Source organism: Phaenicophaeus curvirostris, unplaced genomic scaffold, assembly GCF_032191515.1.
Source record: "Phaenicophaeus curvirostris isolate KB17595 unplaced genomic scaffold, BPBGC_Pcur_1.0 scaffold_75, whole genome shotgun sequence".
Lineage (NCBI taxonomy): Eukaryota > Metazoa > Chordata > Aves > Cuculiformes > Cuculidae > Phaenicophaeus > Phaenicophaeus curvirostris.
Genome location: NW_027206697.1, coordinates 123,547 through 151,285, shown reverse-complemented (window position 1 = coordinate 151,285; position 27,739 = coordinate 123,547). Strand labels below are relative to the sequence as shown.

At 59.1% G+C, this 27,739-nt stretch overlaps 1 protein-coding gene across 1 annotated transcript in view; it reads right to left on the bottom strand.

The window, feature by feature from the left end:
• Window positions 1–27,739, bottom strand: part of MROH1 (maestro heat like repeat family member 1) — a 78,872-nt gene that overhangs the window by 22,221 nt on the left and 28,912 nt on the right. Inside the window, 15 exon segments of the mRNA XM_069882077.1 lie at window positions 1,093–1,107; window positions 1,109–1,259; window positions 2,235–2,389; window positions 6,464–6,616; window positions 7,498–7,610; window positions 9,647–9,782; window positions 11,618–11,722; window positions 12,482–12,577; window positions 14,800–14,935; window positions 15,769–15,848; window positions 18,130–18,252; window positions 22,681–22,707; window positions 23,824–23,970; window positions 25,615–25,737; window positions 27,588–27,707. Coding sequence (XP_069738178.1) covers window positions 1,093–1,107; window positions 1,109–1,259; window positions 2,235–2,389; window positions 6,464–6,616; window positions 7,498–7,610; window positions 9,647–9,782; window positions 11,618–11,722; window positions 12,482–12,577; window positions 14,800–14,935; window positions 15,769–15,848; window positions 18,130–18,252; window positions 22,681–22,707; window positions 23,824–23,970; window positions 25,615–25,737; window positions 27,588–27,707 — 1,680 coding nt within the window.

Below are 27,739 nucleotides of genomic sequence, written 5' to 3'. Positions count from 1 at the left end.
CTGGTAGCAACCCCCATGGAAAATAGGAATGAAAAGCCTTCCAGGTGGTGGGGTGGGACACGGGAGTCTCCGCAGGGACGGGGATGGAGGAGGGGACGGATCCAGAGGGACCTGGATGGGCTGGAGACGTGGGGCTGGGAGAACCTCAGGAGGTTCAACAAGGCCAAGGTGCTACTCCTGCGTGGGGACAATCCATGGTTTCCATCCACGATGGGGGAGGATGGGATGGGAGCAGCCCTGAGGAGAAGGACTTGGGGTGATGGTCAAGGAGAAGCTCAACGTGAGCTCAACACCCACAGCCCAGAAGGTCAACAGGGTCCTGGGCTGCATCCAGAGCCGCGTGGGCAGCAGGGAGGGAGGGGATTGTCCCCTCTGCTCCTCTCGGGGAGACCTCAGCTGGAGGGTTGGGGCCAGGGCTGGAATCCTCAGCAGGAGAAGGAGATGGAGCTGTTGGGACGGGGCCAGAGGAGGCTCCGAGGAGGATGCGAGGGCTGGAGAACCTCCCGTCCCAGGACAGGAGGAGAGAGTTGGGGTTGTTCAGGAGAAGAGAAGGCTCCGAGGAGACCTTGGAGAGACCTTCCAGCACCTGAAGGGGCTCCAGGAAAGCTGGGGAGGGACTTTTTCCAAGGTCATGGAGTGATGGGATGAGGGGAACGGGGATAAACTGGAGAGGGGCAGGGTTAGACTGGACAGGAGGGGGAATTTCTTCACGATGAGGGTGGAGAGACCCTGGAACAGGTTGTCCAGGGAAGCTGTGGCTGCCCCATCCCTGGAGGTGTTGAAGGCCACGTTGGATGGACCTTGGAGCCCCTGATCCAGTGGGAGGTGTCCCTACCCATGTCAGGAGGTGGAACTGGATGATCTTCGAGGTCCCTTCCAACCCAAACCACCTCACGGTTCCATGATTCCCCCTTCCCATCAAGCAGAACCCCCAGATCCCATCCCTGGAGGGGTTCAAGGCCACGTTGATGGACCTTGGAGCCCCTGATCCAGCGGGAGGTGTCCCTGCCCATGGCCAGAGGTGGAACTGGACGATCTTGAAGGTCCCCTCCAACCCAAACTCTCCTCCGACCCTACGGGGGGGACACTTACGGCCAGGGGCAGGGGGGGTGGCGACGCGTTCGGCTCCGCTGCCCAGCAGGAAGCTCTTGCTCTCCTTGTAGGGCACGTCCCGGTTGATCTTCTCCAGCAGCTGCTCCAGGATCTGCGAGGCCAGCGTGGGCTCGGTGGCCAAGGACCTCCACATGGCGCACGTGTGGCTGGAGGAGAAGAGGGAAGGGAGAGCTTCTTTGGCCCCCGGGTTCCTCGCTCGCTCTCCGTTTCGGAGCAGAAGAAGCTTCAACCACCTCCCCAAGCCAAGAACATCCACGTGGTGTCACCCACCACCCGGAAACGAGAGCCGAGAACGTGTCACCACCAGGCTCAGCAGCTCCACTCCGACACCAAAACCAGCGTGGAGAGCAGGAGCCGGCAACTCCAAGCCCTGGTGGGAACCATCTCGGACGTCTCATGGGGCGGTGGAGGTTGAGCTGCGTGGTCCTCACCCCCTGGATGCTCTTGGACAACACCTTGAGCTGCCCTGCAGCCCCCAACCCCGCCCCAGCTCCTCCAAAACCAGCACCCGGAGACCTCTCCTGGTCCTGGTGCTCCTCAAGCCCGCGTCCTGCGGTGGGATGGGAGCGGTGGGTGCAGCACGAGGCTGAGGAGAACATCTGCTCCCATCCCCGGAGGTGCTCACGGAATCAGAGAATCGTAAAATCATGGAGTCACCAGGTCGGGAAAGACCCACCAGCTCATCGAGTCCAACCATTCCTATCAAAAATTCAAGGCCAGGTTGGATGGGGCTTGGAGGAACCTGATCCAGGGGGATGGAACTGGATGGGCTTGGAGGGCCCTTCCAACCCAAGACTTCAAGGTCTCTTCCAACCCAACCTAATTCTTGATTCCACGCTCCAGGTTCAACCCGGGGGTGGTGGCAGCTCATCTTGCAGCCTTGGGCTTGGTGACACCGGCCCAGCAGCTCATCCGAGCTTGATGTCCCTCAAAACCCACCAAACCCCCTCCTGAAAAGCAGCTCCAGCAGCCGAGGGCCGTGCTGGTCCTTGAGGAACATTCCAGGAGGGTTCGATTACTGGCGTGAGGAGCCAAGAGATGATCCAGAGCTGCTCGGAAGCCCAGGAACGGCGCGAGGACGCGAGCGGTGGCCGAGCCACCAGAGCCGAGCCAGGCAGGACCTGTCGAAGGGCAGCGAGCTGCTCAGCAGGCTGGAGACCACCACGCTCTTGTGCTGGGAAGCCAGGATGAAAACGGTCTGCTGGGCTGCCTTGCGGACGTGTTCCTCGTCCACCTCCTCCAGCTTGCTGTGGATGATGCTCATGATGTCGGGTACCTGCAAGAGGAGGAGAGAGGGGTGGTCAGGAGATGGAGACGTGGGGCTGGGAGAACCTCAGGAGGTTCCACAAGGCCAAGGTGCTTCTCCTGGGTGGGGACAATCCATGGTTTCCATCCAGGATGAGGGAGGATGGGATGGGAGCAGCCCTGAGGAGAAGGACTTGGGGTGATGGTCAAGGAGAAGCTCAACGTGAGCTCAACACCCACAGCCCAGAAGTCCAACCACGTCCTGGGCTGCATCCAGAGCCGCGTGGGCAGCAGGGAGGGAGGGGATTGTCCCCTCGGCTCCTCTCGGGGAGACCTCAGCTGGAGGGTTGGGGCCAGGGCTGGAATCCTCAGCAGGAGAAGGAGATGGAGCTGTTGGGACGGGGCCAGAGGAGGCTCCGAGGATGATGCGAGGGCTGGAGAACCTCCCGTCCCAGGACAGGAGGAGAGAGTTGGGGTTGTTCAGGAGAAGAGAAGGCTCCGAGGAGACCTTGGAGAGACCTTCCAGCACCTGAAGGGGCTCCAGGAAAGCTGGGGAGGGACTTTTTCCAAGCTCATGGAGTGATGGGATGAGGGGAACGGGGATAAACTGGAGAGGGGCAGGGTTAGACTGGACATGAGGAGAAACTTCTTCATGATGAGGGTGGGGAGACCCTGGAACACGTTGTCCAGAGAAGCTGTGGCTGCTCCATCCCTGGAGGGGTTGAAGGCCACGTTGGATGGACCTTGGAGCCCCTGATCCAGCGGGAGGTGTCCCCGCCCATGGCAGGAGGGTTGGAACTGGATGATCTTTGAGGTCCCTTCCAACCCGAACTCCTCTCTGGTTCTATACTCCAAGCACTCGTGGTCCCTGTTGGACCATCCCTGCAGCTGGGACACACGTGTCCTCTCCATTCTATGGCAACAGAGGTGGGGAGACCCTCACAGGACAGGACCTTCCCAGTTGAGGGACGTCTCCCAGCTCGCTAGGTGCACGTCACAGACTTTTGTGGAAATTGTGGAATGGGTTGGGTTGGAAGGGACCTCCAAGCCCATCCAGGTCCACCTCCGGCCACGGGCAGGGACACCTCCCGCTGGATCAGGAGCTCCAAGCTCCATCCAACCTGGCCTTGAGCATCTCCAGGGATGGAGCAGCCACCACTGCTCTGGACAACATGGTCCAGGGTCTCCTCACCCTCCCAGGAGAACGTTTCTCCCCAAGATCTCATCCCCACCTCCCCTCTTGCAGCTCAAAATGCTTCTCCTCATCCCTGACTTCCCTGACCAAGAGCATCTCCCCAGCTTTCTTGGAGCCCCTTCAGGTCCTGGAAGGTCTCTCCAAGGTCTCCTCGGAGCCTTCTCTTCTCCAGGCTGGACAACCCCAACTCTCCCAGCACAGGAGGGTTGGACTCAATGATCGAAGAGGTCTTTTCCAACCTAGCGCTTCTACGATTCCGTGGAGACGGATGAGGTTGCGGGACACTCCTAGAAGCAAGAGGATCCATCAAGGAGCCCCTCAAGCCTCACTCCAAAGCCTCCTGGCAAGGAACTCGCGCCCAGGAGCTCCACGAGCGAGTTCCGAGGAGGAACCCGAGCCGACCACGGGGAGACCCCTCGGCCGTAAACCACACGCGTTAAGACCAGGAGGAAGTTCACGAGCAGACGAGGCTTGGCAGGAAAATCCTGAGCTTAAGCTCCGAGCAGGCGAGGGCTTCGTGTCCTCCAGACCTTGGAGCTTAACGTCAGCTCGGGTTTCAGGATCGGAGCCCCGCGGGTTGGTTGGAAAGGTGAATCGTGGAAGTTGGAGCGATCCCATGGAGGATGGAGGTTCTTGGGTAGTGAGGAGGCCTTCAACGGGAGCTTGAGAGCACGAGGAAGCCCATGGAGGAGCTTGGAGAGCTGGTGTTTCCAATTATTGATGGAGAAAGAGGGAGCTTAGACCTGACTGGAGGGGATTAGACAACAAAGCCTCCCGCGTCCAGCTCCTCCGAGCGTTCCGAGAGCTTCCAAAGCCAAGAACGCCGAGTTCCCTCGGAGCTCACGGAGGTTGAGAAGGGACTTGGAGGCCCCGGTGGTGAAGGGAGCTGCTCGAACTCCTCAACCCAAGTGAGAGCCAGACCAGAGGCGGCTTCATCTCCAGCCCCGCCACCGGTGAGGATGGAGCAGGAGAAAGGCAAGGAAGGAAGGTCAAGAGGAACGTTCTCCCCGCAGAAAAGCTTTGGGGCAAGGGCTTCTCGGGGCAGAAACGCAACGGCAGGACCTGGATGGGCTGGAGACGTGGGGCTGGGAGAACCTCAGGAGGTTCCACAAGGCCAAGGTCCTACACCTGGGTGGGGACAATCCATGGTTTCCAGCCACGATGGGGGAGGATGGGATGGGAGCAGCCCTGAGGAGAAGGACTTGGGGTGATGGTCAAGGAGAAGCTCAACGTGAGCTCAACACCCACAGCCCAGAAGGTCAACAGGGTCCTGGGCTGCATCCAGAGCCGCGTGGGCAGCAGGGAGGGAGGGGATTGTCCCCTCTGCTCCTCTCGGGGAGACCTCAGCTGGAGGGTTGGGGCCAGGGCTGGAACCCTCAGCAGGAGAAGGAGATGGAGCTGTTGGGATGGGGCCAGAGGAGGCTCCGAGGATGATGCGAGGGCTGGAGAACCTCCTGTCCCAGGACAGGCTGAGAGAGTTGGGGTTGTTCAGGAGAAGAGAAGGCTCCGAGGAGACCTTGGAGAGACCTTCCAGCACCTGAAGGGGCTCCAGGAAAGCTGGGGAGATGCTCTTGATCAGGGAAATCAGGGATGAGGAGAAGCGTTTTGAGCTGCAAGAGGGGAGATGAAGATGAGATCTTGGGGAGAAACGTTCTCCTGGGAGGGTGGGGAGACCCTGGCCCAGGTTGTCCAGAGAAGAGGTGGCTGCTCCATCCCTGGAGATGCTCAAGGCCACGTTGGATGGGGCTTGGAGCCCTGATCCAGTGGGAGGTGTCCCTGCCCATGGCAGGGGTGGAATGGGGTGAGCTTTGAGGTCCTTCCAACCCAACCCAACATGAGTCTGTGACACAGAGGGGTTGAACACCTCCCTCGTTCCATCGGGGCCGGGTTCCTCCCTGCACTGGGCACCACGTTTTGCCCAAGGGCTCGTCCCTCAACTGGAGCAGCTCTGCTTGGACCAGAGAAGTTCATTGCTCCCAGAAGACCAGCTGCAGGAGTTGCCAGGAGGAATTTATCTCCATCTCCATCCCATCCCCATCCCCATCTCCATCTCCACCTCCAGCTCCATCCCCATCTCCTCCATCCCCATCTCCTCCATCCCCATCTCCTCCATCCCCATCTCCCCCATCACCTCCATCTCCAGCACCTCCATCTCCATCATCCCCATCTCCATCCCCATCCCCATTTCCATCATCCCCATCCCCATCATCCCTATCTCCATCCCCATCCCTATCTCCATCTCCATCTCCACCTCTACCTCCACCTCCATCTCCACCTCCATCTCCATCCCCATCCCCATCTCCATCTCCATCTCCATCTCCATCCCCATCCCCATCCCCATCCCCATCTCCATCCCCATCCCCATCCCATCTCCATCACCATCATCTCCATCCCCATCATCTCCATCCCCATCATCTCCACCCCCATCATCTCCATCCCCTCCATCTCCATCCCCTCCATCTCCATCCCCATCTCCATCCCCATCATCTCCATCCCCATCATCTCCATCCCCATCATCTCCATCCCCTCCATCTCCATCCCCATCATCTCCATCCCCTCCATCTCCATCCCCATCATCTCCATCCCCATCATCTCCAGCTCTTCCATCCCAACCCAATCCATCTGAACCCATCCCGTCCCTCCATGTCCATAATCACGGAACCGTTCAGCTTGGAGGAGACGAACCTCCTCGAGACGAGCCCTTTAACCACCACGGCCAACCCCACCTCAGCCCCGTGTCCTTGAGCGCCTCATCCACGTGGTTCCTCACCCCTGGAGGGCTTTGGGATTCCACCACCGCCCTGGGCAGCCTCTTCCAGCCCTTGACCTCCAGGGACTGATCCCCATCTCCAGTCCCCCCCTCCCCTCTTTGACCCCTGGTGGCTCCAGGTAGAAGCGTTGGGCACCCACCTTCTCCTGCAGGACGCCTCCACGCTCCTTGAGGAGCGAGTTGATCATGACGGTGGCCGCTCGGGAACAGTTTTTATCGGGATCTGCCAAGCCCTCGAACATGGCGAGGAGAAGACTCATCAGCTGGTCTGGAGGGACGCGCTTCCCGATCACCTGGAGGGCGAGTAGAGTTGAGGAACGTGGCTTTGAGGAGAACGGTTCCTCCTGTAGAACCTGCATGAAGGTTCTTCTGCACAGCTCCTCGACGCCACCAGTCCTCATCTCCTCCTGGAGCATCAACCAGGAGCCCCGATCGCTGGGAACGTTGTGGAGCAAGGGCCAGACCCCAAGCCTCGGAGAAGCCACCCGCCCCACCTCGTTGGCCAACGCGTCCCGAGAACCTGGGTCTCTCTTGGAATGAGCTGGGACGACGCAACCGAGCCACCAAGTCCACTCTGGAGACCAGGATGCTCCCCCAGGTGCCCAGCGTGGTCTTCAGACCCGCTGAGGTGGCCGCTCAGCGGAGAAGCGAGTAGGTAGAACCTCCACAACCTCTGAGGAATTCTCTGAAGAACCATTCTCTGAAGAACGGTTGGACTCGACGATATAAAAGGTCTTTTGGAACCTAGTGATTCGATGGTCTCTGATTTTCCAGGCCATGAAGATGCCACCAGCTTCTCTGAGGCTCCACGAGCGACGCTTGCAGAGCTCTCAACACGGACAACGGTCAACGCACTCGCTCTTGTTGAACCTCACGAAGTTCAGAAAGGCTCAACCCTCCGACCTGCCCAGGTCCATCTAGATGGTCCTCAAGCCCAGAGAGGGAACCAGCAGCTTCCCACGGGGACGAGACACTCAGAACGTCCCCTGAGGAGGCCTGGAGACCCCTCCAGCTGGAGGTGACCACGGTGGCTTCTCTACCAGGGCAAGACCAGGGCTCCCCAGAAGCTCCCAGACCACGTAGGTGGTCAGAGTGGACACGGAGTCCTCGACATCTCCCTCTCCCCAGCTCCACCACCCCAAGAAGACCACGTTGGGTTTGTCCTCCTCCTTACCATGGCGATGTTGTTGCAGGTATGGAAGAGAACGGTGAAGTCGGGCTCCTCCAGACCTTTCTTCAGAGCTTTCAGACCTTCCACCATCTCATCCTTGTGGTCCCGGGCGAAACCTGGATTCAGAAGAACCGTTCCGGGAGTGAAATTCCTCCTAATTTCACACCCAGGGGCCGGGATTTCATGGCGAGAAGACCCGGCGGTCCACAAGGAGCCAAGAAAATGGACCTTCAGCCAAGAGGCACAAGAGTTTGGGCCTCCATGGAGCTGAGAAAAGCGGAACACAAAGTCCTCTCCTGGCCATCAAGGAGCTTGGTGGCTCCCAGCGCCTCCGCTCGGCTCATCCGAAGGAGAGGACTGACCTCTCCTGGGGAGAACGGGAACGCCAGGAGGAACAAGGGGCTTGGAATCCTGCTCTCCACCCTCAAACGTTGGAGAGATCCTCCAAAACTCAAAGGTTTCGGAGGCTGCCCCGTCCCTGGAGATGTTCGAGGCCAGGTTGGATGGGACCTCGGGGCAACCTGATCCAGCGGGAGGTGTCCCTGCCCATCTCAAGGGGTTGGAATTGGATGGGCTTGAAGGTCCCTTCCAACCCCAAACTCTTCTACGTGGTGCTCAGGGACGCGGCTCGGCGATGGGGCTCGAAACGATGGGTTGGAGGTGGTTGGACGAGGGCATCGGAGACCAGAGAGAAGTCTTGGTCCTTCTCCAACAGACCAAGATGTTCCACAGGCCCAAGCGCCCGGGTCCTGCTCTTGGGTCTCCCCGACCCCATCGATGCTCCAGGCTGGAAGGTGCCCCATGGAGAAGGACCTGGAGGTGTTGGTTGGACACGAGCCGGCAGCGTGTCCAGGTGGCCAAGGGCATCCGGGCTCGGATCAGCCCCATGGTGGCCACCAGGAGCCCAGCAGGGATGGTCCCCCTGCTCTCCTGAGGTGGCACCTCGACTCCAAGCTGAGCTCCTCGCTCCAAGAAAGACCTGGAGGGGCTGGAGAGCGTGTGGAGAAGGGACCAGGGGTGGGAAGAGGCTGAGGGAGCTGGAGCTGCTGGAGAAGAGGAGGCTGAGGGGAGACCTCCTGGCTCTGCGCAGCTCTGGAAAGGAGGTTGGAGCCAGGTGGAGCTCAGACTCTGCTCCCAAGGAGGAGGAGATGGGATGAGAGGGACCAACCTCCAGTTGGACCAGGGGAGGGGGAGACTGGAGATGGGGATCAGTCCCTGGATGTCAAGGGCTGGAAGAGGCTGCCCAGGGCGGTGGTGGAATCCCAAAGCCCTCCAGGGGTGAGGAACCACGTGGATGAGGCGCTCAAGGACACGGGGCTGAGGTGGGGTTGGCCGTGGTGGTTAAAGGGCTCGTCTCGAGGAGGTTCGTCTCCTCCAAGCTGAACGGTTCCATGATTATGGACATGGAGGGACGGGATGGGTTCAGATGGATTGGGTTGGGATGGAAGACCTGGAGATGATGGGGATGGAGATGATGGGGATGGAGATGGAGGGGATGGAGATGATGGGGATGGTGATGGAGGGGATGGAGATGATGGGGATGGAGATGGAGGGGATGGAGATGGAGGGGATGGAGATGGAGGGGATGGAGATGATGGGGATGGAGATGGAGGGGATGGAGATGGAGGGGATGGAGATGGAGGGGATGGAGATGATGGGGGTGGAGATGATGGGGATGGAGATGATGGGGATGGAGATGATGGGGATGGAGATGATGGGGATGGAGATGGAGGATGGAGATGATGGGGATGGAGATGGAGGATGGAGATGATGGGGATGGAGATGATGGGGATGGGGATGGAGATGGGGATGGAGATGGGGATGGAGATGGGGATGATGGGGATGATGGGGATGATGGGGATGATGGGGATGGAGATGATGGGGATGGAGGTGGAGGTGGGGATGGAGGTGGAGATGGAGGATGGAGATGGAGGATGGAGGGGATGGGGATGGAGGCGATGGGGATGGAGGAGATGGAGATGGAGATGGAGATGGAGATGGAGATGGAGGATGGGGATGGAGATGGGGATGGAGATGGGGATGGGGATGGAGATGGAGATGGGGAGGGGATGGAGATGGGGATGGAGATGGAGATGGAGATGGGGATGGAGATGGAGATGGAGATGGGGATGGGGCTGTCCTACACACTGACCTTCGTAGCAGAGCTGGATGTAGAGGAGGCTGTAGACACAGTCGACGGCGCGTTGGCGAACGGCAGCCACGGAGTCCGAGCAGCGCGGGGAGAAGAGAGCGACGAGGACGCCGAGGTTGTAGAAGGGGATGACGGTCTGCAGGGACGGCGAGAAGACACGGGGCCGTGAGCACGAGCCACCACCACGTCCTCCTCCCCTCCTTTCTGCTGCAGGAAGGGGTCACCTCGGGGCTGGAGAGGACAACCAGCTCCTGGGGGGAGAACTGGTTGGCTGGAGGGCCCAGAGGGTGGTGGGAGATGGAGTTAACTCCAGCTGGAGGGACAAGGGGTGTCCCCAGGGCTCGGTGGTGGCTCCAGCCCTGGTCAAGGTCTTCATCGATGACCTGGATGAGGGCATCGAGGGCGCCCTGAGCGGGTTTGGAGATGACACTGAGCTGGGTGGATCTGCTGGAGGGGTTGGAGGTTCTCCAGAGGGATCTGAACAGGTTGGATCCACAGGATGAGACCAACGGGATGAGGGTTAACAAGGACAGATGGTGGGTCCTGCTCTTGGGGCACAACAACCCTGACCAGCTCCAGGCTAGGAGGAGTCTGGCTGGAGGAGAAGGACCTGGGGGGGTTGGTTGAACAGGAGCCAGCAGGGGCCCAGGGGGCCAAGAAGGAGCCTCCCAGAGGAGCCATGGATGCTCCATGCCTGGAGATCAGAGATGGTGGCCCAGAGGAGCCGTGGATGCTCCATGCCTGGAGATCCTAGATGGTGGCCCAGAGGAGCCATGGATGCTCCATGCCTGGAGATCCTAGCTGGTGGCCCAGAGGAGCCATGGATGCTCCATGCCTGGAGATCCTAGCTGGTGGCCCAGAGGAGCCATGGATGCTCCATGCCTGGAGATCCGAGATGGTGGCCCAGAGGAGCCGTGGATGCTCCATGCCTGGAGATCCTAGCTGGTGGCCCAGAGGAGCCATGGATGCTCCATGCCTGGAGATCCTAGCTGGTGGCCCAGAGGAGCCATGGATGCTCCATGCCTGGAGATCCTAGCTGGTGGCCCAGAGGAGCCATGGATGCTCCATGCCTGGAGATCCGAGATGGTGGCCCAGAGGAGCCGTGGATGCTCCATGCCTGGAGATCCTAGATGGTGGCCCAGAGGAGCCATGGATGCTCCATGCCTGGAGATCAGAGATGGTGGCCCAGAGGAGCCATGGATGCTCCATGCCTGGAGAGACACCTGCTTCTCCTTTCTGCAGGGCGATGGCGCGTCACGCCGGCCCCCGGCTCCCTCTCATCGTGAAGAACCTCATCCCAACGCTGAGCAGCGTCTTCGACAGCCAGAGGGTCACCACCACTGCCTTCTTCGCCGAGGTGGGTGGCCAAGCATCTCCTAATTGTCCATCCCTCTTTCCCTGGCCTGGTGGCCAGTCGGTGGGATGAAGGTTAAAGCCACCGCACACTCTTCCCTCTAGAGGGTGGTGGGAGATGGAGTTGACCCCAGCTGGAGGCCAGGGACAAGGGGTGTCCCCAGGGCTTGGTGGTGGCTCCAGCCCTGGTCAAGGTCTTCATCGGTGACCTGGATGAAGGTGTTGGCTTCATCCTTAGCAAGTTTGGAGATGACTCTAAGCTGAGAGGAAGTTTGGGTCTGCTGGAGGGGTTGGAGGTTCTCCAGAGGGATCTGAGCAGGTTGGATCCACGGGCTGAGACCAACGGGATGAGGGTTAACGAGGCCAAAGGGCGCGTCCTGCTCTTGGGGCTCAACAACCCCAAGCAGCTCCAGCCTAGGAGGAGTCTGCCTGGAGGAGAAGGACCTGGGGGGGTTGGTTGACCACGAGCCAGCCCAGGTGGCCAAGAAGGCCAAGGGCATCTTGGCTTGGAGCAGAAACGACGTGGCCAGCAGGACCAGGGAGGTTCTTCTCCCTCTGGCCTCGGCCCCGAGGAGAGCAGCAGCAGCAGGAAGACGTTGGAGAAGTGGCTCTACTCACGCTGACGTTCAGCTTGCCCAGGTAGAAGTCCAGCAAGGCGGCGCTGACCTCCACCGCTCGCTCCCGCTCGTGGTCCTTGCTCGACTTGATCCAAGGCCCCAAGTGCTGGAGGGGAGAAAGAGCAGGAAGGAGAGGAGGAACCAGAGAATCGTGGAACGGGTTGGGGTGGGACATCAAAGCCCCTTCAGTTCCTCCCCAACGTGGCATTTTTGGCCAGTTCTTGGAGTCATGGAAGGGTTTGAGTTGGAAGGTTCCTCAAAATCCATCCAGTTCCAACCCCCTGCTAGAGGTAGGGTCACCTCCCACAGGATCAGGGGCTCCAAGCTCCATCCAACGTGGCCTTCAACACCTCAAGGGATGGGATCTGGGGGTTCTGCTTGATGGGAAGGGAGAATCATGGAACCATGAGATGGTTTGGGTTGGAAGGGACCTCAAAACCCATCCAGTTGCACCTCCTGCCATGGGCAGGGCCACCTCCCACTGGATCAGGAGCTCCAAGCACCATCCAACGTGGCCTTCAACCCCTCCAGGGATGGGATCTGGGGGTTCTGGTTGACACCAAGTTAGAATCATGGAACCATGAGATGGTTTGGGTTGGAAGGGACCTCCAAACCCATCCAGTTCCACCTCCTGCCACGGGCAGGGCCACCTCCCGCTGGATCAGGAGCTCCAAGCCCCATCCAACGTGGACTTGAACGTGAGCAGAGGGGTCACACCACGTTTTTGGCCTCTGCAGGAGGTGGAAACGGGGGTCCCAGCGGACCTGGTGTCACTGGGAGAGGTGGAGAACTCGTGCTCCAGGTGCAAAGCCACCTGTAGGTCAGCTTCCCTGGGAAGATCCCACCAAAGCTAAGCGGCACCTACTGCAAACATGTCCTGGAGGCCGTGAGGGGTCAGGTTCCTCTGCAGGAGACTCTTCAGCAGGTCTTTGAGAGCATCGATGGTGTCGCCGTACAGCGCCTACGGAGGGAACCACAGAAAGGGTTGGCTGGGAAGGGACCTCCAAGCCCATCCAGGTCCACCTCCTGCCACGGGCAGGGACACCTCCCGCTGGATCAGGGGCTCCAAGCCCCATCCAAGCTGGCCTTGAGCATCTCCAGGGATGGAGCAGCCACCACTGCTCTGGACAACATGGTCCAGGGTCTCCCCACCCTCCCAGGAGAACGTTTCTCCCCAAGATCTCATCTCCATCTCCCCTCTTGCAGCTCAAAACTCTTCTCCTCATCCCTGACTTCTCTGATCAAGAGCATCTCCCCAGCTTTCCTGGAGCCCCTTCAGGTGCTGGAAGGTCTCTCCAAGGTCTCCTCGGAGCCTTCTCTTCTCCTGAACAAGCCCAACTCTCTCCTCCTGTCCTGGGACGGGAGGTTCTCCAGCCCTCGCATCCTCCTCGGAGCCTCCTCTGGCCCCGTCCCAACAGCTCCATCTCCTTCTCCTGCTGAGGATTCCAGCCCTGGCCCCAACCCTCCAGCTGAGGTCTCCCCGAGAGGAGCAGAGGGGACAATCCCCTCCCTCCCTGCTGGTCTCACTCTTTGCATGCAGCTCAGGACCCTGTTGACCTTCTGGGCTGTAGGTGTTGAGCTCACGTTGAGCTTCTCCTTGACCATCACCCCAAGTCCTTCTCCTCATCCTCCATCCTGGATGGAAACCAGGGATTCTCCTGACCCAGGTCATAGAATCATGGAATAGTTTGGGTTGGAAGGGACCTCCAAGCCCATCCGGTTCCACCTCCCACCGGATCGGGATCTCCAAGCCCCATCCAACGTGGCCTTCACCACCTCCGTGGGGCAGCCGGTTGGAGGAAGGACCCCTTGAAGATGCTCACAGTTTCCTTCCAGCTCTTTGGAGTCAACTCCAAAAGGAACCAGAAGCACGAAAGCTTCGGAGGGAAGGAGAACGAGATGAGGAACCGGAATTTTCCATCCAGATGCCGGCAATCACCAACCAGGAACCTTCGGAGCTCGAGGCTTTGGAGCTCACCTGGCAGGAGGTTGCCTTGGAGCCCCCTCCCAGCTGCAGCGACCTCATTAGCAGCAGCTAATTAGCATTCATTAAGCTCTCCAGCAGAGCAAGAAGCATCTGGAGGTCTTCAAAACCTGCTGGAAAGGTCCCTTCCACCCTCCGGGGCTTCCAGCATCAGTTGATTGTCTTCACGTTCTTCTCAAGAGCTTCGGAGCTGCTGCTGAGCTCGTTTTCTCGCTCCTTATCAACCCCCAGAAGGGTCCAAGCTGCTCCAAGAGATAAAGGAGGAGGAGACGGGACCTTGACCTCCTTTGGTGGAACTGGAAAAAGAGCTTTTCTCGCGGTGGCCAAGGAGACGTTGGGGCCACGGGACCTGCAAACCCATCTGGACGTCCCCTAGGAACCAAGGTCCTGGAGGAACTGTTGACCACAGCTCCTGTGCCACAATCCCTGGAGTTGGAGAAGACCTTTAAGATGGTTTTATGGGTTGGGTTGGGTTGGAAGGGACCTCAAAGATCATCCAGTTCCACCTCCTGGATGGGCAGGGACACCTCCTGCTGGATCAGGGGCTCCAAGCTCCATCCAACGTGGCCTTGAACCCCTCCAGAGATGGGATCTGGGGGTTCTGCTTGATGGGAAGGGAGAATCATGGAAGCATGAGATGGTTTGGGTTGGAAGGGACCTCCAAGCCCAGCCAGATCCAACCCTCTGGACGGGCAGGGACACCTCCCACTGGATCAAGTTGCTCCAAGCTCCATCCAACGTGGCCTTCAACACCTCCAGGGATGGAGCAGCCAACGTTCTCCAGGGTGGACAACCCCAACTCTCTCAGCCTGCCCTCCTACGGGAGGTTCTCCAGCCCATAGATCATCTCCATGACCTCCTCTGGCCTCGCTCCAACATCTCCATCTCCTCCCTGTGCCGAGGACTCCAGAACTAGTCATCGAGTCCAACCACGAAGCCCATGGTCACCACTGACCCCTGGCAGGCACGGGGTTGGCTCTCCCTCTCCAAGCTCCCGTTGGGTTTCAAGGGTTGAGGAGGAAAGACCATCTACCACCGGCGTTACCGGCGACCCCTGAGGGGCCCTCGGAGAAGACAAGGAATAAAGACCTCCAAGACCACCACCCCAGCAACCCGAGGTCAGCTTGGACCTCCTAGAACCTCCTCAAGGAAGGTGTTGAAGAAGCCCGAGGAGCTGCTGGTCTACTGGGATTCCAGACCTCCTTGTAGGAGGCTTCGGCTCCGTTCTCCTCGCGCTCCTTGGCTGGTTCCAGCGGTGGGACGGCGAGCACGCTGGCCAGACACGTGTCTATCAGCTCGGTCCTGTCGGGGTCGCTGAGGTGGGGCTCCAGGATGCTGCTCTCGAGCTAAGGAACCAAGGTGGATGGTCTGAGGGCTCCAAGCCCATCCAGGTCCACCTCTTGCCATGAGCAGGGACACCTCCCGCTGGATCAGGGGCTCCAAGGTCCATCCAACGTGGCCTTGACCCCCTCCAGGGATGGGGCAGCCACAGCTTCCCTGGGCAACCTGGTCCAGGGTCTCCCCACCCTCCCAGGAGAACGTTTCTGCCCAGGATCTCATCTCCATCTCCCCTCTTGCAGCTCAAAACGCTTCTCCTCCTCCTGTCCCACCAATCCCTGACCAAGAGCATCTCCCCAGCTTTCCTGAAGCCCCTTCAGGTGCTGGAAGGTCTCTCCAAGGTCTCCTCGGAGCCTTCTCTTCTCCTGAACAACCCCAACTCTCTCCTCCTGTCCTGGGACGGGAGGTTCTCCAGCCCTCGCATCATCCTCGGAGCCTCCTCTGGCCCCGTCCCAACAGCTCCATCTCCTTCTCCTGCTGAGGATTCCAGCCCTGGCCCCAACCCTCCAGCTGAGGTCTCCCCGAGAGGAGCAGAGGGGACAATCCCCTCCCTCCCTGCTGCCCACGCGGCTCTGGATGCAGCCCAGGACGTGGTTGGACTTCTGGGCTGTGGGTGTTGAGCTCACGTTGAGCTTCTCATCAACCATCACCCCAAGTCCTTCTCCTCAGGGCTTCTCCCCATCCTCCCCCATCGTGGATGGAAACCATGGATTGTCCCCACCCGGGTGTAGGACCTTGGCCTTGTTGAACCTCCGGAGGTTCTCCCAGCCCCACGTCTCCAGCCCGTCCAGGTCCGTGTCCCCCAGGGAGGGGCCCAAAGGGAAGGATACACCAGGTAGGTGCAGGTGATCATCGCTCGTTGACGAATCGGTGTCCTCATCACCTCCAGGGGTTCCGCTTTGATGAACTCCTGGGAAGGAGAACAAGGGGATGGTCACAGACATTCCATCTCCATCCTTTAGGACGATTCCTACCTCGAAGTCCAACCTCTCCAAGACCAGGACTCGCTCCGGATTAACCCAACGTTCCCAATCCTACACAACAAGCCGACCCCCTGGGCACAGAGATCATGGAATCGCTTGGTAGGAAAAGACCTTGGAGATCATTGAGATCATTGAGATCATCATGATCATCAAGATCATTGAGATCATCAAGAACATTGAGATCATCATGATCACCAAGATAATTGAGATCATCAAGATCATCGAGATCATTATGATCATCGAGATTGAGATCATTGAGATCATTGAGATCATTGAGATCATCATGATCATCATGATCATCATGATCATCATGATCATCATGATCAAGATCATTGAGATCACCAAGAACATTGAGATCAAGATCATTGAGATCATCAAGAACATTAAGATCATCATGATCATCATGATCATCAAGATCATTGAGATAATTGAGATCATCAAGATAATTAAGATCATCATGGTCATCGAGATCAAGATCACTGTGATCATCGAGATCATTGAGATCACCAAGATCATTGAGATCATCATGATCATCAAGATCAAGATCATTGAGATCATCAAGAACATTGAGATCATTGAGATCATCATGATCATCAAGATCAAGATCATTGAGATCATCAAGAACATTGAGATCATTGAGATCATCATGATCATCAAGATAATTGAGATCATCGAGATCAATGAGATCATCAAGATCACGATCACTGAGATCATTGAGATCATCGAGATCATCGAGATCATTGAGATCAAGATAATTGAGATCATAAAGAACATTGAGATCAAAATCAAGATCATTGAGATCATTGAGATCATTCAGATCAAGATCATTGAGATAATAAAGAACATTGAGATCATCGAAATCAAGATAATTGAGATCATTGAGATCATCAAGATCATTGAGATCACTGAGATCAAGATCATTGAGATCATAAAGAACATTGAGATCATTGAAATCAAGATCATTTAGATCATTGAGATCATCGAGATCATCAAAATCAAGATAACTGAGATCATAAAGAACATTGAGATCATCGAAATCAAGATCATCAAGATCATCATGATCATCGAGATCATCAAGATCAAGATCATTGAGATCATAAAGAACATTGAGATCATTGAGATCAAGATCATTGAGATCATTGAGACCATCAAGATCATCGAGATCATTGAGATCATCAAGATCATCGAGATCATTGAGATCAAGATAATTGAGATCATCATGATCATCGAGATCGAGATCATCGAGATCATCAAGATCATTGAGACCATTGAGATCATCATGATCATTGAGATCATCATGATCATCAAGATAATTGAGACCATTGAGATCATCATGATCATTGAGATCATCAAGACAGGGATGGTTGGACTCGGATGATCTCAGGGACCTTTTCCAACCTGGTAATTCCATGATTCTAAGTCCAACTCTACCTGTCCACGACTAAACCATCCTTGAGGACCTCATCGAAACATCTCCAGGGCTGGGGACTCTCCCAGTGCCCTGGGCAGCCTGAAGCAACCCTTGACCTCAAGGAATTGTCCCCGACCTCCAGTCTAACCCTCCCTTGACCCAACTGGAGGTCGTTCCCTCTTGTTCCATCGCCTGCTCTTTGGGAGCGGAACCTGATCCCCACTCCAACCTCCTTTTGAGGAGCTGTGGAGGTTGATGAGGTCTCTGAGGGGTTGATAAGGTCTCTGAGGGGGCTGATAAGGTCTCTGGAGGTTGATAAGGTCTCTGAGGGGTTGATAAGGTCTCTGTGGAGGTTGATAAGGTCTCTGAGGGGGTCGATAAGGTCTCTGAGGGGGTCGATAAGGTCTCTGAGGGGGTTGATGAGGTCTCTGAGGGGTTGATAAGGTCTCTGTAGGGGTTGATAAGGTCTCTGAGGGGGTTGATGAGGTCTCTGAGGGGGTTGATGAGGTCTCTGAGGGGGCTGATAAGGTCTCTGTAGGGGTTGATAAGGTCTCTATGGAGGTTGATACGGTCTCCACAGCTCCTTGGAGGTCAAGATGCTCCTCCAGCAGACCCGTGGGGCCTGGCCTCGGTGGCTCCAACTCCCGCTTGTCCTTCCCACGAGCTCCCACCCCACATCTCCAGCGATGGAGCAGCCACGTCTGCGCTTAACCCTCCCCGTGGTGGGGCGAGAACCTCTCCCGGTGGCCTCCAGCCCGACCTCCGAGCCGCGTGGCCCTCACAGGGCTCGTTCTTACCACCATCTGGGCCACCAGCTCGGCTTTGCGGGAGAAGACGAAGTCCCCGCACTTGACGCCGCTGCAGACGGCCTGGCCGATCATGCAGATGCTCCGGATGAGACACAACTTCAAGGTCAGGTCCTGAAGAAGGAACCCAGGGTGAGATGCGACCACCAGGCTTCTCCACGCAACCGTATCTCCTCCTCCCACCCATCCCCGATCTCCTCCTCCTCCTCCTGCTCCTCCTCCTCTGGACACCAGAAGCTCGTGAGATGGGGATGGTGCCCTTCAGGAGGGCAACGAGGTCCTTGGGAGGGCAAGAAGGTCCTACAAGAGGGCAAGGAGCCCCTTAAAGAGGGCAAGAAGGTCCTTCAGGAGGGCAAGGAGGTCCTAGGGAGGGCAAGGAGGTCCTTCAAGAGGGCAACAAGCCCCTTCAGGAGGGCAAGGAACCCCTTAAAGAGAACAAGAAGGTCCTTTGGGAGGGCAACGGGACCCTTCGGGAGAGCAATGAGCCCCTTCAGGAGGGCAAGGAGGTCCTAGGGAGGGCAAGGAGGTCCTAGGGAGGGCAAGGAGGTCCTTCAGGAGGGCAACAAGCCCCTTCAGAAGGGCAAGGAACTCCTTAAAGAGGACAAGAAGGTCCTTTGGGAGGGCAAGGAGGTCCTAGGGAGGGCAAGGAGGTCCTTCAAGAGGGCAAGGAGGTCCTTCAGGAGGGCAACGAGCCCCTTCAGGAGGGCAAGGAGGTCTTTGGGAGGGCAAGGAGGTCCTTCAGGAGGGCAAGGAACCCCTTAAAGAGGACAAGAAGGTCCTTCAGGAGGGCAACGAGCCCCTTGGGAGGGCAACGAGCCCCTTGGGAGGGCAAGGAGGTCCTAGGGAGGGCAAGGAAGCCCTTCACAAGAGCAACAAGGTCCTTGGGAAGGCAAGGAGGTCCTAGGGAGGGCAAGAAGGTCCTTCAAGAGGGCAACGAGCCCCTTCAGGAGGGCAAGGAATCCCTTAAAGAGGAAAAGAAGGTCCTTTGGGAGGGCAAGGAGGTCCTTCAGGAGAGCAACGAGCCCCTTAAAGAGGACTAGAAGGTCATTTGGGAGGGCAAGGAGGTCCTAGGGAGGGCAAGGAGACACTTCGGGAGGGCAAGGAGACACTTCGGGAGGGCAAGGAGGTCCTACGGAGGGCAAGGAGGTCCTTGGGAGGGCAATGAGCCCCTTCAGGAGGGCAAGGAGGTCTTTTGGGAGGGCAAGGAGGTCCTTGGGAGGGCAAGGAGCCCCTTGGGAGGGCAAGGAGCCCCTTAAAGAGGACTAGAAGGTCATTTGGGAGGGCAAGGAGGTCCTAGGGAGGGCAAGGAGACACTTCGGGAGGGCAAGGAGGTCCTTAAAGAGGACAAGGAGGTCCTTAAAGAGGGCAACAAGGTTCTTGGCGGGGCAAGGAGGTCTTTCAGGAGGGCAAGGAGGTCCTACGGAGGGCAAGGAGGTCCTTGGGAGGGCAAGGAGCCCCTTAAAGAGGACAAGGAGGACCTTCGGGAGGGCAAGAAGGACCTTCAGGAGGGCAACGAGCCCCTTTGGGAGGGCAAGGAGCCCCTTCAGGAGAGCAAGGAGGTCCTAGGGAGGGCAAGGAACCTCTTAAAGAGGGCAAGAAGGTCCTTCAGGAGGGCAAGGAGGTCCTAGGGAGGGCAAGGAGGTCCTAGGGAGGGCAAGGAGGTCCTAGGGAGAGCAAAGAACCCCTTAAAGAGGACTAGAAGGTCATTTGGGAGGGCAAGGAGGTCCTAGGGAGGGCAAGAAGCCCCTTCAGGAGAGCAGGAAGGTCCTTCAGGAGGGCAAGGAGGTCCTAGGGAGGGCAAGGAGGTCCTTGAGGAGGGCAAGGGAGCCAGAGAAGGGTGTGAGCGAGAAGGACCCCGAGGCAGGAGCGCGAGCTGCTCTGCAGAAGCCGTTAGTGCCAGCAGGAGCCCAGACGGACGAGACGTTAGAGGAGCCGGGAGCAGAAGACCTTGGCCTGACAACCCAACTTGACAAAGACCCACGAGCCGGGGACAGTAACGAGCGGATCGAACCTCATCCCAGCGAACGATGGTGCCGGGGAGGAAGCAGGAAAATCAGTTCGAGAGGCTCCGAGCTTCCCCGGCTCGAGCTTCCGAGGACCCAAGGTGGAGGAGATGCTGCTCCACGCGCCAACGAGGTGGCCCCAACGCCCTCCCGGAGCCCCCAGAACGGCCGCAATGAGGGACTCGATGCTCTCAAAGGGCTCATCCCCCCAGGAACTCAACCCCCAACTGGTTCCTTCCCTCCTGGAGGGGCAGAACTTGCAGGGAAGACACAACCATGGTGGGATGGGTGGAAGGGGAGAAGGTTGGGAGAAGCTCCAGGGGCTCCGGGTGAGGAGCAGAAGCTCCGGGGGCTCCGGGTGAGGAGCAGAAGCTCCAGGGGCTCCGGGTGAGGAGCAGAAGCTCTCGAGGCTCCGGGTGAGGAGCAGAAGCTCCAGAGGCTCCGGGTGAGGAGCAGAAGCTCCGGGGGCTCCGGGTGAGGAGCAGAAGCTCCGGGGGCTCCGGGTGAGGAGCAGAAGCTCCGGGGGCTCCGGGTGAGGAGCAGAAGCTCCAGAGGCTCCGGGTGAGGAGCAGAAGCTCCAGAGGCTCCGGGTGAGGAGCAGAAGCTCCAGGGGCTCCGGGTGAGGAGCAGAAGCTCCAGAGGCTCCGGGTGAGGAGCAGAAGCTCCAGAGGCTCCGGGTGAGGAGCAGAAGCTCCAGGGGCTCCGGGTGAGGAGCAGAAGCTCCAGGGGCTCCGGGTGAGGAGCAGAAGCTCCAGGGGCTCCGGGTGAGGAGCAGAAGCTCCAGAGGCTCCGGGTGAGGAGCAGAAGCTCCAGAGGCTCCGGGTGAGGAGCAGAAGCTCCAGAGGCTCCGGGTGAGGAGCAGAAGCTCCGGGGGCTCCGGGTGAGGAGCAGAAGCTCCGGGGGCTCCGGGTGAGGAGCAGAAGCTCCAGGGGCTCCGGGTGAGGAGCAGAAGCTCCGGGGGCTCCGGGTGAGGAGCAGAAGCTCCGGGGGCTCCGGGTGAGGAGCAGAAGCTCCTGGGGCTCCGGGTGAGGAGCAGAAGCTCCAGAGGCTCCGGGTGAGGAGCAGAAGCTCCGGGGGCTCCTGGTGAGGAGCAGAAGCTCCAGAGGCTCCGGGTGAGGAGCAGAAGCTCCAGGGGCTCCGGGTGAGGAGCAGAAGCTCCGGGGGCTCCGGGTGAGGAGCAGAAGCTCCAGGGGCTCCGGGTGAGGAGCAGAAGCTCCAGAGGCTCCGGGTGAGGAGCAGAAGCTCCGGGGGCTCCGGGTGAGGAGCAGAAGCTCCAGGGGCTCCGGGTGAGGAGCAGAAGCTCCAGAGGCTCCGGGTGAGGAGCAGAAGCTCCGGGGGCTCCGGGTGAGGAGCAGAAGCTCCGGGGGCTCCGGGTGAGGAGCAGAAGCTCCAGGGGCTCCGGGTGAGGAGCAGAAGCTCCGGGGGCTCCCGGTGAGGAGCAGAAGCTCCGGGGACTCCGGGTGAGGAGCAGAAGCTCCGGGGGCTCCGGGTGAGGAGCAGAAGCTCCGGGGGCTCCCGGTGAGGAGCAGAAGCTCCAGGGGCTCCGGGTGAGGAGCAGAAGCTCCGGGGGCTCCGGGTGAGGAGCAGAAGCTCCGGGGACTCCGGGTGAGGAGCAGAAGCTCCAGGGGCTCCAGGTGAGGAGCAGAAGCTCTGGGGGCTCCGGGTGAGGAGCAGAAGCTCTGGGGGCTCCGGGTGAGGAGCAGAAGCTCTAGAGGCTCCGGGTGAGGAGCAGAAGCTCCGGGGGCTCCGGGTGAGGAGCAGAAGCTCCGGGGGCTCCGGGTGAGGAGCAGAAGCTCCGGGGGCTCCGGGTGAGGAGCAGAAGCTCCAGAGGCTCCGGGTGAGGAGCAGAAGCTCCAGGGGCTCCGGGTGAGGAGCAGAAGCTCCGGGGACTCCGGGTGAGGAGCAGAAGCTCCGGGGGCTCCGGGTGAGGAGCAGAAGCTCTAGAGGCTCCGGGTGAGGAGCAGAAGCTCCGGGGGCTCCGGGTGAGGAGCAGAAGCTCCAGAGGCTCCGGGTGAGGAGCAGAAGCTCCAGAGGCTCCGGGTGAGGAGCAGAAGCTCCAGAGGCTCCGGGTGAGGAGCAGAAGCTCCGGGGGCTCCGGGTGAGGAGCAGAAGCTCCGGGGGCTCCGGGTGAGGAGCAGAAGCTCCGGGGGCTCCGGGTGAGGAGCAGAAGCTCCAGAGGCTCCTGGTGAGGAGCAGAAGCTCCAGGGGCTCTGGGTGAGGAGCAGAAGCTCCAGGGGCTCCGGGTGAGGAGCAGAAGCTCCAGGGGCTCCTGGTGAGGAGCAGAAGCTCCAGGGGCTCCGGGTGAGGAGCAGAAGCTCCAGGGGCTCCGGGTGAGGAGCAGAAGCTCCAGAGGCTCCTGGTGAGGAGCAGAAGCTCCAGGGGCTCTGGGTGAGGAGCAGAAGCTCCGGGGGCTCTGGGTGAGGAGCAGAAGCTCTCCCGGTTCTCCACGTTGAGTTTGAGGAGAACCCAAAGCAAGAAGCAGAGAGAGAAAGAGAAGAGGCAAGAGCAGCCAGTTGAGGTTTGAGGCCTCACACGGTACCTTGGGTTCTACCTTTATCCCCAGAACCTGGAAAAACAAAACACATCAACAGGGTCACCTCCAGAGGGAACGGCCTTGTCCCACCAGCATCTCCACCTCCACCTTCTCCTCCACCTTCTCCACGATCTTCTCCTCCTCCACCTTCTCCACCTCCACCTTCTCCTCCCCCTTCTCCAGCACCTTCTCCTCCACCACCTTCTCCTCCTCCTTGTCCTCCTCCAGCACCTTCTCCTCCTCCACCACCTTTTCCTCCTCCTCCACCTCCATCTTCTCCTCCACCTCTACCTTCTCCTCCAACTCCACCTTCTCCTTCACTTTCTCCTCCACCTCCTCCTTCACCTCCTCCACCTCCACCTTCTCCACCTTCTCCTCCTCCACCTCCTCCTCCTCCACCTCCTCCTTCACCTCCTCCACCTCCACCTTCTCCTCCACCTTCTCCTCCTCCACCTTCTCCTCCTCCTTCTTCTCCTCCTCCACCACCTTCTCCTTCTCCTCCACCTTCTCCACCACCTCCTCCTCCTCCACCTCCTCCTCCTCCACCTTCTCCTCCACCTTCTCCACCACCTTCTCCTCCTCCTCCACCTTCTCCTCCTCCTCCACCTTCTCCTCCTCCTTCTCCACCTTCTCCTCTAGCACCTTCTCCTCCTCCACCTCCTCCTCCTCCTCCAGCACATTCTCCTCCAGCACCTTCTCTTCCACCTGCAGCACCTTCTCCTCCTCCACCTTCTCCTCCCCCTCGTCCTCCTCCAGCACCTTCTCCTCCACCTCCACCTTCACCTTCTCCACCTTCTCCTCCACCTCCACCTTCTCCTCTACCTCCTCCTTCTTCTTCTCCTCCTCCTCCACCTTCTCCTCTAGCACCTTCTCCTCCACCACCTTCTCCTCCTCCTCCAGCACCTTCTCCTCCAGCACCTTCTCCTCCACCTTCTCCTCCACCTCCACCACCTTCTCCTCCTCCTCCACCTTCTCCTCCTCCTCCACCTTCTCCTCCTCCTCCACCTTCTCCTCCTCCTCCACCACCTCCTCCACCACCTTCTCCTCCACCTTCTCCTCCCGGCAGAGCATCCACACCATCTCAGCTTCTCCTCCTCGCCCAGGTGACCTCCCCGAGGACCCCCCGGGGGGCCACCTCGCCGGCTCTACCTTCGTGTTGAAGTACTGGAAGATGTTCTTCAGGACGTCGGCCTCGAGGCGGGGCAGCAGCAGCTCCCGGGGCGCGCGGGCGGCCACCGAGCCGTAGCAGAGGATGAGGGTGCTCTTGATCTTCTCCACCTCGGTGTCGCTGCGGTCCTGCTCGAGGAGAGAGAGAGAGACTCCTCATCCCAGCCTCGTGGAACCATCATGTGGATCGGAGAGGACCATGAGGTCCAACCCCTCCTCCTACCACCAGCAGGGCCACCTTCAACCACCTCAGGTGCTCAAAGCCTCCTCCACCTTGACCTTGAGTCTTTCCAGGTGAGGACGTTACGGGTGGAGGAACCAGGGCTGGTTCTTCTCCAGGCTCTGCTGACCAGCTGACGTTGTCCCCTCAAGGACAAGGCCCTTCCAAGTAGCTTTAGGACCTTCCTTTCCCAACTTCTCAGTTGGTGGCACTGCCTACTGGTATCTCAGGGGCTTGAGAAGCACCAAGAGCTCTGGCTCAACCCCCTTCGTCATGGAATCATGGAATGGTCTGGGTTGAACAACCCCAACTCTCCCACCTTCTCCTCCACCTTCTCCTCCTCCTCCACCTTCTCCTTCTCCTCCACCTTCTCCTCCTCCTCCGCCTTCTCCTCCTCCTCCACCTTCTCCTCCTCCTCCTCCACCTTCTCCTCCTCCACCTTCTCCTCCTCCTCCACCTTCTCCTTCTCCTCCACCTTCTCCTTCTCCTCCTCCACCTTCTCCTCCACCTTCTCCTCGTCCTCCGCCTTCTCCTCCTCCTCCACCTTCTCCTTCTCCTCCACCTTCTCCTCCTCCTCCACCTTCTCCTCCTCCACCTCCTCCTCCTCCTCCTCCTCCTCCTCCTCCACCTCCTCCTCCTCCTCCTCCTCCTCCTCCTCCTCCTCCACCTCCTCCTCCTCCTCCACCTTCTCCTCCTCCTCCACCTTCTCCTTCTCCTCCACCTCCACCACCTCCCACGGGAGGTTCTCCAGCCCTCGGATCATCCCCGTGGCCTCCTCTGGTCTCGCTCCAAGAGCTCCGTGACCTTCCCGTGCTGAGGACTCCAGAGCTGATCATTGAGTCCAACCATCCCTCAACCTCTGGACATGGTCCAACGGCTCCATCTCCTTCTAAAGTTGAGGAACCAGGTTACCTGCTGGTTAACCCTCACGCCTTCCAGGAGGGAAAGGGGCTCCAAGGAAGCTGGGGAGATGCTCCTGGTCAAGGAGAGGACGAGGGGAACGGTTTGGAGCTACAAGAGGGGCGGTGGAGATGAGATCTTGAGGAGAAACCTTCTCCTGGGAGGGCGAGGAGACCCTGGAGCAGGTTGTCCAGAGCAGTGGTGTCCCAAGCTCTGGAGACCTTTCTCTCCTGGGCCAAGGTCCCTTCCCTGTCCTCACTCCAAGAAGGACCTTGAGGGGCTGGAGCGAGTGCAGAGAAGAGCAACGAAGCTGGAGAAGGGGGTGGAGAACACGAGGAGCGTGTGAGGAACCTGGGGGTGGTTCCACCTGGAGAAGAGGAGGCTGAGGGGAGACCTCGTTGCTCTCTCCAGAGCCTCAAGGTCCTTCTTGGAGAGACGGTTGGACTCGATGACCCAAGGGGGCTTCTCCAACCCGGTGATCCTATCTACGAACCCCCAGGAGATCGTGTCAAGGAGCCGAGCAGCTTCAGATCCAAGATGCTCTCCAGAGAGTTCAAGCTACCCAAGCTCCGAGGCAGGAGATGACCTCCCGGAGCTTCTCTCCAGCGTCACGTCGCCTCCGTAGGAGCTTCAGGACGCGCTTGAGCTCGTACCTTGAAGATACTGAAGAGCCCCACGGATTTCTTGAAGACATCAGACCTCACAAAGTCCTCCAGCTTGGCCAAGGTCTCCTCCAGGTGGTTGATCGCACAGATCCCAAAGCAGGACGCGAGACCCTGGAGGGAGGAGACCAAATTGATTTGAAGCCCTGAGGAGAAACCGTTGATTGGTTTCGTTCCCACCACCTCAGCCACGTCCCACCAGGGACAAGGGACACAAGGAGGTTGTCCTCGACCCAGTGACACGGCTCAAAGGGGCAGCAAAGCCATGGAAGGGTCTCCATGAGCAGCTGGTGGAGATGGGAAGGCTCCAGCTGGAAGAGGAGGCTCCGAGGAGGATGCGAGGGCTGGAGAACCTCCCGTCCCAGGACAGGAGGAGAGAGTTGGGGTTGTTGAGGAGAAGAGAAGGCTCCGAGGAGACCTTGGAGAGACCTTCCAGCACCTGAAGGGGCTCCAGGAAAGCTGGAGAGGGACTTTCTACAAAGGGTTGAGGTGATGGGATGAGGAGGAACGGGGATAAACTGGAGAGGGGCAGGGTTAGACTGGCCAGGAGGAGAAACTTCTTCACGATGAGGGTGAGGAGACCCTGGAACAGGTTGTCCAGAGAAGCTGTGGCTGCCCCATCCCTGGAGGGGTTCAAGGCCAGGTTGGATGGACCTTGTGGAGCTCCTGATCCAGTGGGAGGTGTCCCTGCCCGTGGCAGGAGGTGGAACTGGATGATCGTTGAGGTCCCTTCCAACCCAACCCATTCTCAGATTCTACGAAGCAGGTTCTGCCTTGCTACTGGACCTCCGAGAGGTCCAGCGAGGTGGCTGGAAGCCCGTAAAGGGTCGATCGAGGAGCTGCAGAAGCTCGAGTGACCCCGGGCACCGGTAGGTGGTGTCCAAGGCACCTGCAGGCTCAAGGAGTTCTTGGAGAAATCCAACTGGGAAGAGCAGGGAAGCTGAAGGCACCATCATAGAGTCGTGGAACGGGTTGGAAGGGACCTCCAAGCCCATCCAGTTCCACCTCCTGCCAGGGGCAGGGACACCTCCCGCTGGTTCTGGTTGCTCCAAGCTCCATCCAACGTGGCCTTCAATCCCTCCAGGGATGGAGCAGCCACCACTTCCCTGGACAACCTGGTCCAGGGTCTCCTCACCTTCATCGTGAAGAATTTCTTCTAACGTCCACTCTTAAATCTTCCCCCTTCCAACTTCAAGCTGCTCCATCTCATCCCATCACTCCATGACCTTGGAAAAAGTCCCTCCCCAGCTTTCCTGGAGCCCCTTCAGGTGCTGGAAGGTCTCTCCAAGGTCTCCTCGGAGCCTTCTCTTCTCCTGAACAACCCCAACTCTCTCAGCCTGGCCTCCCACGGGAGGTTCTCCAGCCCTTGGATCATCTCCGTGGCCTCCTCTGGAGGCTCCAAGAGCTCCATCTCCTTCCTGCGGTGAGGACTCCGCGAGCAGATGATGTTTTAGGAGGACCTGGAGCACCAGGACACGGCAGGGAGGTTTGAAACTGGAAGAGGGGGGAGATCCAAGCTGGATAGAAGGCAGGAATTGTCCACGCTGAGGGTGGTGGGACGTGCCCCCATCTCTTGGGACCATCCCAGATTGGGTCGAGTGGGGCTTCTGAGGACCCTGATCCAGATGGAGACGTCTCCACTCATGGCAAGAGGCTCTGGTGGCCACTTCCCACCCCTCAACGTGGTGTCCCAACCTCCCCGTGGGGCTCGAGGGTCCACCAGGACCTCCAAAGCCATCGGCTTCCACCCCAAGAGCATCACCGGGAACCTTCCAGGCCACGTTGGAGAAGGCTCTGAGCACCTCGATCCAGTTGGAGATGCTACAAGCCACCCTAGAGGTCCTTCTCGAGGAGGAACGAGCCCATATCAAGTGGGGCAAGACCAGCCAGGAGAGCTCGGCGTGGTGGGACCTCTCTCCTGGTCCATCAAGGTGACCTTCCGCGTGTTTGGGACGGGTTCTCACCTCCCTCTCTGCCTCCTCGTGGTATCTGGCCGTCTCCAGAAGCTCCTGGAGCTGCTTGTGTACGAGGTCCTTGCTGGCGCACGCCCCGAGGCTCGTCCCGATGCATTTATAGAGGAAGTTCTGGAAGAGCAAGAAGAACGTTCCCACCTCGT